This window comes from Dipodomys ordii, unplaced genomic scaffold, assembly GCF_000151885.1.
Source record: "Dipodomys ordii isolate 6190 unplaced genomic scaffold, Dord_2.0 Scaffold22, whole genome shotgun sequence".
NCBI lineage: Eukaryota > Metazoa > Chordata > Mammalia > Rodentia > Heteromyidae > Dipodomys > Dipodomys ordii.
The window spans coordinates 14,563,682-14,579,752 of NW_012267238.1; the positions used below are offsets into that span (position 1 = coordinate 14,563,682).

General features: G+C 40.8%; 1 protein-coding gene across 2 annotated transcripts in view; it reads left to right on the top strand.

Annotated features, from left to right (window-relative positions):
* Eed (embryonic ectoderm development) overlaps nt 1–16,071 on the top strand; it is a 48,655-nt gene that overhangs the window by 27,468 nt on the left and 5,116 nt on the right. For both annotated transcript variants that reach the window (XM_013014159.1, XM_013014160.1), the window contains exons 8-9: nt 153–286; nt 3,190–3,295. In XM_013014159.1, coding sequence (XP_012869613.1) covers nt 153–286; nt 3,190–3,295 — 240 coding nt within the window. The remainder of the gene's footprint in view (nt 1–152; nt 287–3,189; nt 3,296–16,071) is intronic.

The window sequence follows — 16,071 nt, forward strand, 5'->3', positions numbered from 1 at the left end:
AAAAAAAAAAAAAGAAAATTAAACTTTAAATCCTTGAGCTAATAAACTCTGTGACTTAGTTTTCACTGTATGGTATATCAGATAAAAATTGGATGAATATAATTTGGGACTGTAATATACTTAATTTAAAATTTCTTTCATTTTATACATAGGATTATGATCTCTTGGGAGAAAAAATAATGTCCTGTGGTATGGATCACTCTCTTAAACTTTGGAGGATCAACTCAAAGAGAATGATGAATGCCATTAAAGAATCTTATGATTATAACCCAAATAAAACTAACAGGTAACAGTTAATACGTTTTGTGTTGCTGCTGAATAGATATGTTTTACTTTTTCTACAGAATTGTTCTCCAGCATTGATTTTAGAAGCTCTTCTAAGTTATAAGTATAAAAATTTTTAAGTCAAACTTTCTGTAGACTATTGAGAAGGTAAAAGACAAATTGATGAATTTTAACTTAAGGTAGCAAACCATGATTTCTGTACCACAATATTTTCATCTAAATAATACTCCCTTTTGTTAAATAAAGAAAAATTCAAATTAAGTGTTTATGTTCCATGATACAATAAACTAGGAAACCTTGCAGTTTCCTTATGTTTTTGAAATGTCCCAATTCTTATTTCAAATACTTCAATTGTTAACATAGTAACAGTCCCTTTATTTGTTTTATATATTTATTTATTTATTGTGTGCCTGTACTGGGGTTTGAACTCAGGGCCTAGACACTTAGCTTTCTTTTCTTTAACTTGCTTTTTTTTTTTTTTTCTTCTGCTGAAGGCTGGCAGTTGGCCACTTGAGCCATGGCTCCACCTACAGTTTTTGCTGGTTAACTATAGACAGGCATCTCATGGACTTTGGTCTGGCTTTGACTGTGATCCTCAGATCTCATCCTCTTGAATAGCTAGGATCACATGCATGAACTACCAGCATCTAGCTCTAGTAATGGTACTTTTAGAATCTTAATCTGGCTGTCCTAAGCACACTGTAAACATCATATATCTACATATGCTAAATTTATAATTTTTTAAACAAAGAGATAGTTTATTTGCTGCTTTTTCACTCAGATTATTTTCAAATTTCTACTCATTGTCAGTAAATTCTTGAGTGTACTCAACAAACCTCTGTAGCCGTAGAAATCAGTACAACTTTCACATTTCTACTTTCAGGCTGCCAAGGACTAGGAAACACAAACAAGAATGCAAGTTTGTGTTGTTAATCATTCTTCAGATCTCTGAAGTAAATACAAATTTCACATTTTACAGAAAATGACATGGACTTATACTAATCTTCTGGAGAAGAATTTCACTATAACATTGTTATATGTACTTCACTAAAAAACAATGATTATAACAATTAATCATTTAGGCCAGGTAGAATATATGTCTGTATCCCAGCTCTCTAAGAAGCAGAGGCAGAAGGGTTGTGAGTTGGAGGCCAGTTTGGACACTTACCAAGATCCTTTCTCGAAAAATATCAACAAAAAGGCCTGGAGATGTGGCTTAAGTTGGTAGATTGCTTACTAACATGTGTTAGACTCTAGGGTCAATTGCTAGTATTGCAAACAAACAAAAAACTATGTCACATTGTTCATTATGTTTTGATGTTTTAATAAATGAAAGATCTAGGAATTTGAGAACATTTGTTTGAGATGATGCAGTCTCACATGCCTTTTAAAAATAAAAGGAAAAGAGGACTTGTGAAGTGGGTAAGATAATTCATGGCATATCACACTTCAGCATAAAAATTTAGTCATAGCTCAAGTCTGTTCTCCTAGCTTCTTGGGAAGCAAATAACAAAGGGATTGCGATTCCCAGCTTGAGCATGAGATATCATGTCATGGCTGGGCATGGTGGTACTGTTACCTAGCTCTGTGGGAAGTGCAGTGGCTAGGTATGGACAGCGATTCACACTTCTCATTCCCAGTGACACAGTGAAGCACAAGTAGAATTGCCCAGGCCAGTACAGGCCAGTAGGGTTGTAACTAGACTCTACTTCAAACACAAACAATGCAAAATATAGCTGGGAATGTGGCTCATGTGGCAAGGTTCCTACCTCCCAATCAAGACTCCCTAATTTCAACTCTTAGTTTAAAAATAAATAAATAAAGGCCTGGGCTGAAAGTAGAGCTCTGGCTCAAGTGGTAGAGTGCCAGCCCTAACTGTAAAAGCCAAGCAAGAGTACAGAGTTGTGAGTTCAAGCTTCAGTACCTAAATTTTAAAAAGTGGGCCATGGGAGGGGAGGACAGAGAGAAAACTCATGGGCTGAGGGTGTGGCTCAGTGGCATTATGCTTACCTAACAAGATCGAAGAACCTGGGTTTAATACCTAACATGCAAAAACAAAATGATTAGTCAATACATTTGAAATGTTAAGTGTGCTGTTAATTTACTGACAGCTTATTAGTAGCTTTATCTTTGTCTTCTCACAAATTTCTTTCTTTTTTCGGGGGAGGGGTCTGGGCCTGGGCACTGTCCCTCAGCTCTTCAGCTCAAGGATAGCGCTCTACTACTTGAGCCACAGTGCCACTTCTGGCTTTTTTCTTTTTCTTTATGTGGTGCTGAGGAATCGAACCCAGGGCCTCAGGCATGCAAGGCAAGCACTCTACCACTGAGCCACCTTCCCAGCCCCTCACAGATTTCTTTCAGCAAAATATGGAGCCACATTTTCTTTCCCTAAATGAAGAAATTACTTGGAAAAGTTTTTATGTCAAATATATGTGATGATAATTTTCAGAAATTATTGCTTAAGGCAGTACTCTCATAGTAGATTTTGAAATGTTTCATTGTTCTTAGAATGATAGCTATCTTGAAATATTTATAGAGTATTGATTAGGTAGGCAAGTATATTTTAATGAGGATTTTAACCCCTGAAATCAGTTCTTTTTATCATTGGCTAAGAAAGCCAGAATTGAAGTGATTGTTTTTGAGCCATAGATACTAAAAGGCAGGAAGTTGAAGCCAATAATGGACAATAATGAAAGAAAAATAAAAAGATACTTTAGTTCTCAAATTAAAATCTTAAATTATCTAGGAATACAGAGGATGTAGTTCAGTGAAAGATTGTTTACTAACATGCTTGAGGTCTTGGTTTGGTTCTTAGCACCACCAAAAAAATTAATAAAGGCAAAAAAGTATACTTTACTATACTTTTTATACTTTTAATTTTTAACATTTCCATTCTTCCTTCAGGCCATTTATTTCCCAGAAAATCCACTTTCCTGACTTTTCTACCAGAGACATACATAGGAATTATGTTGATTGTGTGCGATGGTTAGGAGATTTGATTCTTTCCAAGGTACGGAAAAACTGCAGTTAAGCTGTATTGTGTGTGTATATGTGTTGATTGTGTGTTGATAACTAAGTGAATGACTGGAGTTAACTGACTCGGAGATTGTAGTTTGCTCAGTGTACTCTTAACATGTTGGATATAAAACACATTTAGCTCTCCGTATCCATGGGTTCCATACCCTTGTATTCAACCAATCACTGATCACTCAGGGGGAGGCTGGGTATAGGTGACTCACATCTATAATACTAGCTACTCAGGAGGCTGAGATCTGAGAGGTTCAAAGCCAAACTGGGCAGGAAAGTATGTGAGACTCTTATCTCCAATTAACCACCAGAAAACTGGAAATGGCACTGTGGCTCAAAGCAGTAGAGCACTTGAGCAAAAGAGCTCAGGGACAGAGCCCAGGCCCTGAGTTCAAGCCCTGTGACCAAAAACAAAAAAGTTTGGGGAAGAATTGCATTTGTACTGAGCAGACTTTTTTTTTCTATATTCTCTATAAACAATATGACAACTATATAGCATTTATATTGTATTAGATAACCTAAAAAATCTAGAGATGATTAAAGGTAGGTGTATAGGAGGGAATGTGTAGGTTACATGCAAATCCTGTGTTATTTAAATAAGATACTTGGACCTCCACGATTTCTCTGTGGAGGTCCTGTCTTTTGCTCAAGGTTAGCACTCTAGCGCTTAAGCCACAGCACTATTTCTGGCTTTTTCTGTTTATGTGATACTGAGGAATCAAACTTAGGGCTTCATGCATGCTAGGTGAGCACTCTAGCACTAAGTCACATTCCCAGCCCCAAAAGAACTTTTTTTCTTTTTGTCCATCGTGGGGCTTGAACTCTGGGCCTGGGCGCTGTCCCTGACTTCTTCAGCTCAAGGCGAGCACTCTAAAACTTGTGCCACAGCACCATTTCCGGTTTTATGTTGGTTAATTGGAGGTAAGAATCTCACAAACTTTCCTGCCCAGGCTGGCTTTGAACCTTGATCCTCAGATCTCAGGCTCCTGAATAGCTAGGATTACAGGTGTGAGCCACTGGCGCCCGGCTAAGAACATTTTTTTAAGCTGGTAATTCACAGAAATTATTGGTGATATTATTGAAAAGTTTAAGATTTTTCAACTTCAGAGAAATTGCTCTCATTTCTTGATGTGGATTTCAGAGTATTTCACATTCTCTTGAATACAGCCTATTTTTTTTCTTCTTATCCTATGGGAATTGTTTTACTGTTGGTGGTGGTGTGTGGTTTTTATCCTTAAACTTTTGGTTTTGAAATAGACCACAGGAAGTTTCAAAGATAGTATAGAAAGGTCTGTTACGATCACTACTTAATTTTTCCAATGGTTGTATCTTTTTTATAACTCACATAATAAGTAATCCAGGAAATTGACAATGACACAATGTGTGTATAGTTCATTGTCAGCTTACCTTGTTGATTCAAGAATGTCACAATTGGAGATTTTTGAAATTGTATTTTCTTATTCAGTACAATGTCCTAAGAAAATATAATTTCAAAAATCTCCAATTGTGACATTCTTGGGCATTGTCCCTGAGCTTCTTTTGCTTGAAGCTAGCACTCTACCACTTGAGCCACAGCACCACTTCCAGCTTTTTCTGTGTATGTGGTACTGAGGAATCAAACCCAGGGCTTCATGCATGCTAGGCAAGCACTCTACCACTGAGCCACATTCCAGGCCTGGATCTTTTTTTTTTTTTTTGAAGTGGAAGTAACTCAAATCTATTATGTCAGTGGACCTGGAGGAACTCTTACTCCAAAGTCTTGAGCCCCTAGTCTTAAGATTAAAGTTCTTCATATAGTTAGATGGGGAGATTGGGCTATGAGGGCTGTATTGGTTGCTAATAAGTGAGGTTAAATTAGGCTGTAGTAGATTTAGGTTTAGGTTGGGAGGGGATGCAGAAGCCCAGCAGTTAGGTAGGCTCATGTCAGGTCAGCAGTCAGATAGGCATGCAGGAAGTCCTATTTCATATCCAGTTTTTTTTGCTTAATCAAGCTCCTTGATATTCCCCCCTTTTGATGCCTATTCTAGCAGGAATGAGCATCAGTCTTGTGTAAGATTTATTGGCCTGTATTGAATCAGAAACATTTACAGTTTGATGGCCTCTAGTTGTGAGCTAATAAACTTAGTAACCATATTTAGCAACAAGGACCCAAAGGCTAGGGCCAGGACTATGACCAGTAAGGGTCCAAGGAAAGGAGATATCCATGAGAGTCAGATCTGGAAGGACCCCACCATTATGATTCTTCCCTATGGTAAGCTTCTGGAGTCATACTGTTGCATTGTTGTTCCACTGACTCCCTTACCACTCTAGACTTACTGACATAGAAACATCACTCTTCCCTCAGGAAGGCACAGAGGCCTCCCTGGGTTACAGTGAGCAAGTCTAAGCCCCTCTTGTTTTGGAGGATGTCACCAATGAATCTGTTGGATCTCGGAGGTTATGGCCTGACTGTTGGACATTTGAGAAATCTTGGATCTATCTGGGTCCAGAGGTGCTGCTAATAGACTTGAGACAGCGATACTGGCAGCCCCGAAGCCTGCTCCTGCTGTGGTCGCTGCTCCATGCCAGATGTGATGACATTCTTTTTATTTGTGAGTGCTCCCCAGGAAGATAGGGTACCATGGTGAGATCTGAAAAAAGCCTTAATATGGCACATGTTTCCTACCCTACTCAAATTGAAGCAATGGGAGATTCTTTGCACACAGGCAAAGTACTTTGGTGCCATCAGGTGCCCCTAAGGATTTGCTTTTGTATCAGCTTGAGTTTCAGGGGATTCAAGTAGCTGTAGCATTGGTGTGTCTTTAACCCAGGATGCAAGTGACTTTTCCTCACACCTGGGTCAGAAGGGCAGGGAGACTGAGTAGGCTCAGGGTGCAACCATTAATTGAGTCTTTTGTAGAAGTTATTTTTAGTTTTTATAAAATCCAATTACTGATTTAAAAAGTGAATTTATGAATAGTGTTTCTGTTGTATCTAAGAAATTGTCATCAAAATTGTTTTTCAAAGAAATTCTGGTTCTTATGTCTTTCCATTTAGATTTTAGAACAGTATTGTATACATTAAAAATAATGTCTTGCTGGGATTTTCTTTGAAGGAAGAGGATTTTGATTAGAATTATGTTCCATCTATATATAATTTTGTAGATAATACCTTTATGCTGTCTTCCTTCTAATCCAGACCATGAAATCTCTCTCCATTTATTTAGATCTTCTATTAAAAATCAGCTTTATTTATTTATTTATTGCCAATCCTGGGGCTTGAACTCAGGGTCTGGGCACTGTCCCTGAGTTTCTTTTGCTCAAGGATAGCACTCTACCACTTGAGCCACAGCGCCATTTCTGGGTTTTTCTGTGTATGTGGTACTGAGGAATCGAACCCAGGGGTTTCATACATGCTAGGTGAACACTCTACCACTAAGCCACATTCCCAGCCCTTTATCAACATTTTATGGCTATAAGGATACAGGCCTTGCTTATGCTATGTTAGAATTACATCTTAAGAATTCTGTTTCAGCTGTTATAAATTGTGTTTGTTTGTTTTTTTTATTTTTGGTTTTTTTGGTCAGTCATGGGGCTTGAACTCTGGGCCTGGAGGCTGTCCCTGAGCTCTTCAGCTCAAGGCAAGCGTTCTGCCACTTGAGCCACAGCGCCTTTTCTGGTTGTGTGGTGGTTTATTGGAGATATAAGAGTCTCACAGAGTTTCCTGCCCAAGCTGGCTTTGAACCACAATCCTCAGATCTCAACCTCCTGAGTAGTTAGGATTTCAGGCATGAGCCACTTGCGCCCAAGCTTGTGTTATGGTTTAAATTCCCCTTTTTTTTTTTTTTTTTTTGTGCTCACAGCTAGTATAGAGAAATACACCGTTTGCATGTTGATATCTTTGATTCCTGAAACCATAGTGGATTTTTTGTTTTGTGTGTGTCTTAATTGGGATTTTTTTTTGGGGGGGGTCTGGTCGTGGGGCCTGAACTCTGGGCCTAGGCGCTGTCCCTCAGCTCTTCAGCTCAAGGCTAGCACTCTACCACTTGAACCACAGTGCCACTTCCGGCTTTTTTTCCTTTTGCTTATGTGGTGCTGAGGAATCGAACCCAAGGCCTCAGGCATGCAAGGCAAGCGCTCTACCACTGAGCCGCCTTCCTAGCCCCGATTAATTGGGATTTTCTTTGTCATCTTCTAATAGGGACAATTTTATTTTTTTCCCTTCTGTGTTAATTAGCTTTTTATCTCTGTGATAAAATACTTGAAGTAAACATCTTATAAAGAAGAATTTATTTTTGGCTCAGTTTCAGAAGTTTTAGTCATGGCTGCGTGGCCCTGTCAGTTGGAACTTGTAATGAAGCAGAAGGGAGGGAAGGATGGAGTAGAGCTGCTTGCTTCATGGTGATCCTGAAGCTGAGAAACAGAAGCAGATCCAATATATCCTCAAAGTATGCCTCCAATGACCACCTCTTCATCTAAGCCCCACTTCCTGTGTTTTCATTCCCAGAAGTCCCTAGAAGATGACCAAGCCTTCAGTACATGGCCTATGGGGGACATTTCAGATCCAATCCATTATACTTCTTGGTTTGGATTTTTTTTAACTCAAAATATCATGCATATTTCAGTAAATTTAAATATTTTTATTGTCTGATAACTGCCATCACTGTCCTGTTATTTCTTTTTTTTTTTGGTCGGTCATGGGGCTTGAACTCTGGGCCTGGGCGCTGTCCCTCAGCTCTTCAGCTCAAAGAGAGCGCTCTACCACTTGAGTTACAGCGCCACTTCCGGTTTTCTGGTGGTTTATTGGAGATAGGAGTCTCATGGTCTCTCCTGCCCGGGCTGGCTCATACTTTAAAATGCATTTTTGTTTTCCATTTAGGAACTGTGGAAAACAATAGGTATAATACTTGAAGGGTTACTCCATTTTGCCGTGTGTAGTCTTCCAGATTCTTTTAGGCTACATATGTTGAAGTGGATTCCATGGTGGTCACATTTCCTATAAGTCAAATGCTGTCTGGCAGACCCTTCCTTCCATTCAGCTTTCTGACAGCTTATCAAGGATTGGTGGAGGGGCATAGATTCTTGCCTGATTGGTTTCCACAGTGCAGCCATTTAGCACCATCTCTTCCAAAATGATATGTGCTTTCCAGATTACACATTATATCGAATTCACTCACTTGGCTGAAATACTCACCTAAAACTTCCACAAAATTGTGGATGAAATCATAAATAGCCATTTTATTCTCAGTGTCACTCATTCCAACCACAATGAAGAGAGCTGCTTAAAATTCTTACATTCAATTAAAGAGCACTGTTCACTGGACTGTAACAGACAGCTCTTTATGACCTCTGTTTCCACAAGGGTCTGCTTATTAGTCTCCACATGTTCATAGTACTTAGAAAGTTGAGGCTGGGAAGGTGGCTCATGCATGCCTTGCATGCACGAGGCCCTGGGTTCAATTCTTCAGCACCATATAAGCAGAAAAGGCAGGAAGTGTTGCTGTGGCTCAAGTGGTAGAGCACTATCCTTGAGCTGAAGAGCTGAGGGATAACGCCCAGGCCCAGAGTTCACGCCTCTGACCGAACCCCCCCCCCAAAAAAAAAAAAAAAAACCTGGATCACACTATTTAGCCCAGGGTAGCCTTGAATTTGAAATCCTCCTGCCAATCCAAGTGCTGGGATTATAAGTATGCACCAAACCATTATACTTCCTGATCATTGTGCCTTCTTTTTTTTCTTCCATTATTGCATGGGCATATTGTTCGTTCTGTATTGCATATGTGTTAAAGCAGATATTTTTACTCATTCAGTCTTTCATAATTATGTATATTAGCAGTGCTATTTGTAGATATTCTCTCATTTTCTTTATCTTTTTTGTGCCCATCCTGAGGCTTGAACTCAGGGCCTGGACTCATTCCCTGAGCTTTTGTGCTCAAGGTTAGTGTTCTACTATGTAAAGCCAAGCTTTACTTTGTTAATTGGAGATAAGAACCTCACATACTTACCTGTCCAGACTTGCTTTGAACTGTGATCCTCAGATCTCAGCTTCCTATGTAGTAGGATTACAGGTATAAGTGACAAGCACCCAGCAATAATCTCTCTTAAGTTGAAAATTGTATTCTCTTCTGAAAATTTTGAACTATTTCTTTTTCTTTGGTTAATATAATCATTTTTCTTGTTTGACCTGTTAACATAGTGGAGTATATTGTTCAGTTTTTGAACATTGGCCCAGTCTTTTATCCCTGGAATAAACCTAACTTCACTGTACTGAATGTAGTTCTTTTTTGTTGTTGTTGTTGGGCGTGGGGCTTGAACTCTGGGCCTGGGTACTGTCCCGCATTTCTTCAGCTTGAGGTTAGTGCTGTGCCACTTGAGCCACAGTACCACTTTCGGTTTTCTGGGTGGTTTATTGGGGATAAGAGTGTCATGGACTTTCTTACTTTCGTGCTCAGGCTGGCTTTGAACCTTGATCCTCAGATCTCAGCCTCCTGAGTAGCTAGGATTATGGGCATGAGCCACCAGCGCCTGACTTGTAGTTCTTTTGTTTCGGGATTCAAGTTGTTAATTTTTTTTTTTTAAGTTTTTTTTTTTTTTTGTCGGTCATGGGGCCTGAACTCTGGGCCTGAGCACTGTCCCTCAGCTCTTCAGCTCAAGGCTAGTGCTGAGGAATCAAACCCAGGGCCTCATGCATGCAAGGCAAGCACTCTACCACTGAGCCACCTCCCAGCCCCTGTTTTAAGTATTTTTATGACTGATTGATGAGGTGTGTGATACTGATCAGAGATTTTGTTTTTTGGTACAATTATTAGCTTTTTAAAATGAAACAGCAAGCCAGGCATAGGTGACTCATGCCTGTTATCCTAGTTACTCAGGAGACTGAGATCTAAGGATCAAGGTTCAAAGCCAGCCCAGCAGACAGATCCTTGAGGCTCTTATCTGCAATTAACTAGCAAAAAGCTAGAAATGGAGGTATGGCTGAAGTGGTAGAGCACCAGCTGCGTTCAGAAAAGCCAAGTGATGCTGGGAAGGTGGCTCAGTGGTAGAGCGCTTGCCTTGCATGCCTGAGGCCCTGGGTTCGATTCCTAAGCATCACATAAGCAAAAAGAAAAAAGCCGGAAGTAGGGCTGTGGCTCAAGTGGTAGAGTGCTAGCCTTGAGCTGAAGAGCTGAGGGACAGTGCCCAAGCCCAGAGTTCAGGCCCCACGAAGGGACCCCCCCCCCCAAAAAAAAGGCCAAGTGAGAATGTGAGGCCCTGAATTCAAGCACTCTACCACTTGAGCCACAGGATCACTTCCGGCTTTTTCTGCTTATGTGGTGCTGAGGAATTGAACCCAGGGCTTCCTGCATGCAAGACAAGCACTGTACCACTGATCCACCTTCCCAGCTTTCTAGTTAAATTTATTTTTTGTTTGGTCGGTCATGGGGCTTGAACTCTGGGCTTCAGTGTTGTCCCTACACTCTTCAGCTCAAGGCGAGCACTCTATGGCTTGAGCCACAGTGCCACTTCTGGTTTTCGAGTGGTTTACTGGAGATAAGAGTCTCACAGACTTTCCTGCCTGGGCTGCCTTTGAACCTTGATCCTCAGATCTCAGACTCCTGAGTAGCTAGGATTACAGGCATGATCTACTTCTTCCTTCTTTTTGGCGGGGGGCGCGGGGTTGGTCATGAGGCTTGAACTCTGGGCTCGGGCGCTGTCCCTCAGCTCTTCAGCTCAAGGTGAGCGCTCTACCACCTGAGCTACAGCGCAACTTCCGGTTTTCTGGTGGTTTATTGGAGATAGGAGTCTTATGGTCTTTCCTGCCTGGGCTGGCTTTGAAGCATGATCCTCAGATCTCAGCTTCCTGAGTAGCTAGGATTACAGGCCTGAGCCACCAGCACCCCGCTCTTCTTTTTTTTTTTCTTTTAGTTTGCACATTCAACATTAATGTCTGTGCGTGCGTGTGTGTGTGTGTGTGTGTGTGTGTGTGTGTGTACGAGCACCAGTGTGCCAGTGTGTCTTGGGGCTTGAACTCAGGGACAGGGCACTGTCCTTGAGCTAGTACTCCAGCACTTGAGCCATAGCTCCATTTCCAAGCTATTTGATGGGTTAATTGGAGAGAATAAGTCTTAAAGACTTTCCTTCTGGGTTGGCTTTGAATCGTAATTATGAGATCTCATCTTCCTCAGTAGCTAAGATTACAGGCTGAGCCACTAGCATCAGCTTTAGCATGAATACCTTTTTAATTTGAGGTCTGAGTATAATTTGACTTCATTTGAATTTCATGTGAATTTATTGGGATTTTCCAAACAATTTGTTTGTAATTCACTGACCTGTAATCTGTAGTAGGTTTGTTTTAGGAAACATTACTCTTAAAGGTTTTACATATTTATTTCTGACCTAATCTAGTAATCTTCATCAAAGGAAAAGAAAAAGCTTAATCCCAGTTTAAAATATGACATTTTCTGTTTGATAATTTAAGACAATCATTGACTGTGATACAGCTAAAGTATATATGATATCTTGTACTTTTGTTTGTTGGTTGGTTGGTTGGTTGTGGGACTTGAACTCTTGGCCTGGGTGCTATTCTTGAGCTCTTCAGCTCAAGGCTAATGTTCTACCACTTAGGCCACAGCCCCACTTCTGGTTTTCTGGTGGTTAATTGGGGATAAGAGTCTCACAGACTTTCCTTGCCCCAGCTGGCTTTGAACTGCAATCCTCAGATCTCAGCCTTCTGAGTAGCTAGGATTACAGGTGTGAGCCACTGGCCCAGCTTGTGTAGTTTCTTACAGTGCCAAAGGAAGTACTTTTTTTTTTTTTTTTTCTTTTCAAGCTTGAACTCAGAGCCTGGGCACTGTCCCTGAGCTCTTTTGCTTAAGGCTAGCACTATTGTGTAGTTTCTTAACAGATCCAGTTTGCTTTTCCTCCAGCGTCTTCTGCTAGACCTTACTTGTACTTACTGTTTTTATCCAAACCCACTGTGGAATGGAATAATTTTGTTTCTTGTGTAGTAGTAGCTTGATTCTGAAAGTCTTGTATGAAGGGGTGGGGTGGTAAGAAATGGAATCAAGCAAGGGCACCATCATGACAGACAAAAGCAGAAGGACTTGGAGATATATTTTGCCCCAAACCTGGCATTTTGTCAGTCATTCAGATTCCATTTTAGCTCTGTTATCTTTATTTTAGGACTCTAGTAAGATATTAGAGCTTTTGTTTTGTCCTTAAGAACTTTGTCTTTTTAGGTAAGTTTTCTTTTATGTTTAGATTCAATCATTTCTGTTGATCTGTTTTAAAAATTTTCAGTTTCGGCCGGGCCCATGTGGTTCACGCCTGTAATCCTAGCTACTCAGGAAGCTGAGATCTGAGGATCATGCTTCAAAGCCAGCCCGGGCAGGAAAGACCGTGAGACTCCTATCTCCAATAAACCATCAGAAAACCAGAAGTGGCACTGTAGCTCAAGTGGTAGAGCGCTTGCCTTGAGCTGAAGAGCTGAGGGACAGCACCCAGGCCCAGAGTTCAAGCCCCACGACTGACCAAAAAATTTAAAAAATAAATAAATAAAAATTTTCAGTTTTCTCTCTTCTGTTGAGTGCACCAATGGAGTTTTTAATTTTGGTTCTAATACTAGTTTTCATTTCTAAAATTTCTATGTATTTTGTTGAGATTTCTTTTTTGGCTTATATGTAATTATGATTGTTGAAGCAATTTACAATAGTTACTTTAAACTCTTTCAGAGTTCTGACATCTATGTTACCTCTGTGTTGGTATATCTTAGAAAATTGAGATTTTTTTTTTTTCTGATTGTTGGTATGACTAATACTAGATTGAAACCTGTATACTTCTGATATTATAAGGCTCTATAGTCTTCCTTTCCCTTCCTTTAGAACTAATTCTGTAGAGGGCTTCTTTACTGTTTCAGCTGAGCAAGAGGAACATGAGATGGTGGTGGGCGTTCAAACTTTCCATTAGGCCAGTCTTGCCATCCCAGTTGGAGGGCTGGGATGCCTCTTTAATGCTCACTAATGGTTGCCACTGACACTGGAAAATTGGTTGTGCCCTTACCATTGTTTGGTTGGATGAGTCCAGCTAGCAAATAGGAAGAGGGTTACCTCATTGCTACAAGAGTAAGGGAAACCAGAGCACTTGTAATTGAAGGTGCTTAGTTAAGACTTAATGAATGAATAGTTCCTTATTGAGCTTGTACAAGTTCAACCAGGAATGAGTCTATAGATTTTTTTTCTGTGTTTGGCATCTGTTGTTGGAACATTTAATCTCGGTAGTTTGCTACTTTGGGCTCAAAATAGAAAACTTTTGTTGAAGCTTTTTTGTTTTGTTTTTGCTGGTTGTGGGGCTTGAACTGTGGGCCGGGCCCTGTCCCTGTGCCCTTCAGCTTAAGGTGAGTGTTGTTTGATGACTGGAGCCACAGCACCTCTTCTGGTTTTCTGGTGGTTAATTGGAGATAAAGAGTCTCATGGACTTTCACTTTCATGCCCTGGCTTGGCTTTGAACCGTGATCCTCTTGAGTAGCTAGGATTACAGGCATGAGCCACCGGTACCTGACTTGTTGAAGCTGCTGTCTTCACTTAAGTATTTCTGAATTGTCTTTTCTAGCATCCATTGTGGGATAGTAGTGAATGAAAAGGCAAAAGGTGTTGTGTGGCTCAAGTGGTATGCTGTCTGGCACGTCCTTGAGTTCATACCCCTATGCCTATGCCCCTTTGCCCCCCCAAAAGATCCAGGTCTCTGCTGGTCTTGTGACTCAGAATCCCTAGATCTGAGATTCTTTAAAAAAGGGAAACCCAAGTTGCTCAATGCTCTATTATTCATGTTCCAAGATTGTTATCTAGTGTGCCTTCTTTGTCTTTTCAGAGAATTAGGTTTGTTTTAGATGTGAGAATCAGACCTTTCAGTTACACTAAGTGATATAAGTAGGAAAAAATACCTCCATTCTATCACCTTGGAAGCAGCAATAAAAATCTCATAGACTATAGGAAGGACTTCGGGATGTAGATGAAATACAAGACTGACATACTGGTAGTCTCAAATCTGGTTCTGTGTTAGAATTATTGGGAGGACATGACAATAAGAGATCCCCTGAGAGTTTAGATCTGGCACAGAGACCCAGGAATTAATGACTTCAATATAAATAAAAAATAATGTATGCTGGGCACCAGTGGCTCACGCCTGTAATCCTAGCTACTGAGAAGGCTGAGATCTGAGGATCACGGTTCAAAGCCAGCCCGGGCAGGAAAGTCTGGGAGACTTTTTTTGGGGGGGGGGTTCCAGTCATGGGGCCTGAACTCTGGGCCTGGGCACTGTCTCTCAGCTCTTTATCTCAAGGCTAGCGCTCTACCACTTGAGCCACAGTGCCACTTCTGGCTTTTTTCTTTTTGCTTATGTGGTGCTGAGGAATCGAACCCAGGGCCTCAGGCATGCAAGGCAAGGGCTCTACCACTGAGCCAACTTCCCAGCCCCCACAATAAAAAATTTTAAAAAAGAATGAAAAAATCCTGAGTAGTCAGTCAGTCATACAGTTAGGTAGAAGGTAAAATGAGGTGAACCAGGAAAATACAAAAGACTAGATTTTGCCCAGTTTCTTTTTTTTTAGTTAATAAAATTTACCAGGTACCAGTGGCTCATGCCTATAATCCTAGCTACTCAGGAGGCTAAGATCTAAGGATGACAGTCTGAGCAGGATAGTCTCCAGTTAACCACTAAAAAGCCTGAAGTGGACCTGTGGCTGAAGTGGTAAGAGCTATAGCCTTGAAAACAAAAAAGCTCAGGGATAGTACCCAGGTCCTGAGTTCAAGCCTCAGGATTGGCACATACAAAGAATCAAGATTAATAAAAAAAACAATTTTTTTTTTTGGTTGGTCGTGGGGCTTGAACTGGGCTTGGGCACTGTCCCTGGACTCTTCAGCTCAAGGCAAGCGTTCTACCGCTTGAGCCACAGTGCCACTTCAGTTTTCTGTTTGTTTTTTGGAGATAAGAGTCTCACGGACTTTCCTGCTCAGGCTGGCTTTGAACCATGCTCTTCAGATCTCAGCCTCCTGACTAGCTAGGATTATAGGTGTGAGCCACCAATGCCTGGCAAAATTTTGTTTCTAAATACATTTTTTTGGATTTATTTTTGTATGTTTAATGTTTTTATTATTATAAAGGTGATGTACAGAGGGCCACAGTCAGGGAAAGAGTACATTTATTTTTGGACAATGTCATCCCTTACAGATGTTTTTTGTATAACAAAAAAGTGCCTGAACAACGTTAGGCACTTTCAAGCATCTCTGAAGCAATGTTTATTTTCCTGTTAATGTAATGCTTTAACGAAGAGGAAAGCATAAGGCTCAGTGGATCCTTCACTTTCTCCATTAGAAATTTTCATAGGACAGCTAGCTGGGCGCCGGTAGCTCACGCCTGTAATCCTAGCTACTTTGGAGACTGAGATTTTAGGATTGTGGTTCAAAGCCAGTCTGGGCAGGAAAGTCTGTGAGACTTTTATCTCCAATAAACCACCAGCATACCAGGAGTGGCTCTGTGGCTCAAGTGGTAGAGCACTAACCTTGAGCCAAAGAGCTGAGGGATAGCACCTAGGCCCAGAGTTCAAGCCCCATGACCGACAAAAAGAAATTTTCATAGGAGCTTAAGCAGGGCAGCTTTGTAGGAAGTCAGTTTTGATTTCCAAGCATCATACAAGACAATACTGCCACTTTTTTTTTAAAGCAAAATGAGTTGATTCACGTTTCTTTTTGTGTTATGGTTTGTTTTGTTAGTCCTGGGAGGCTGTTTTTGGGGGGGGGGTCTGGTC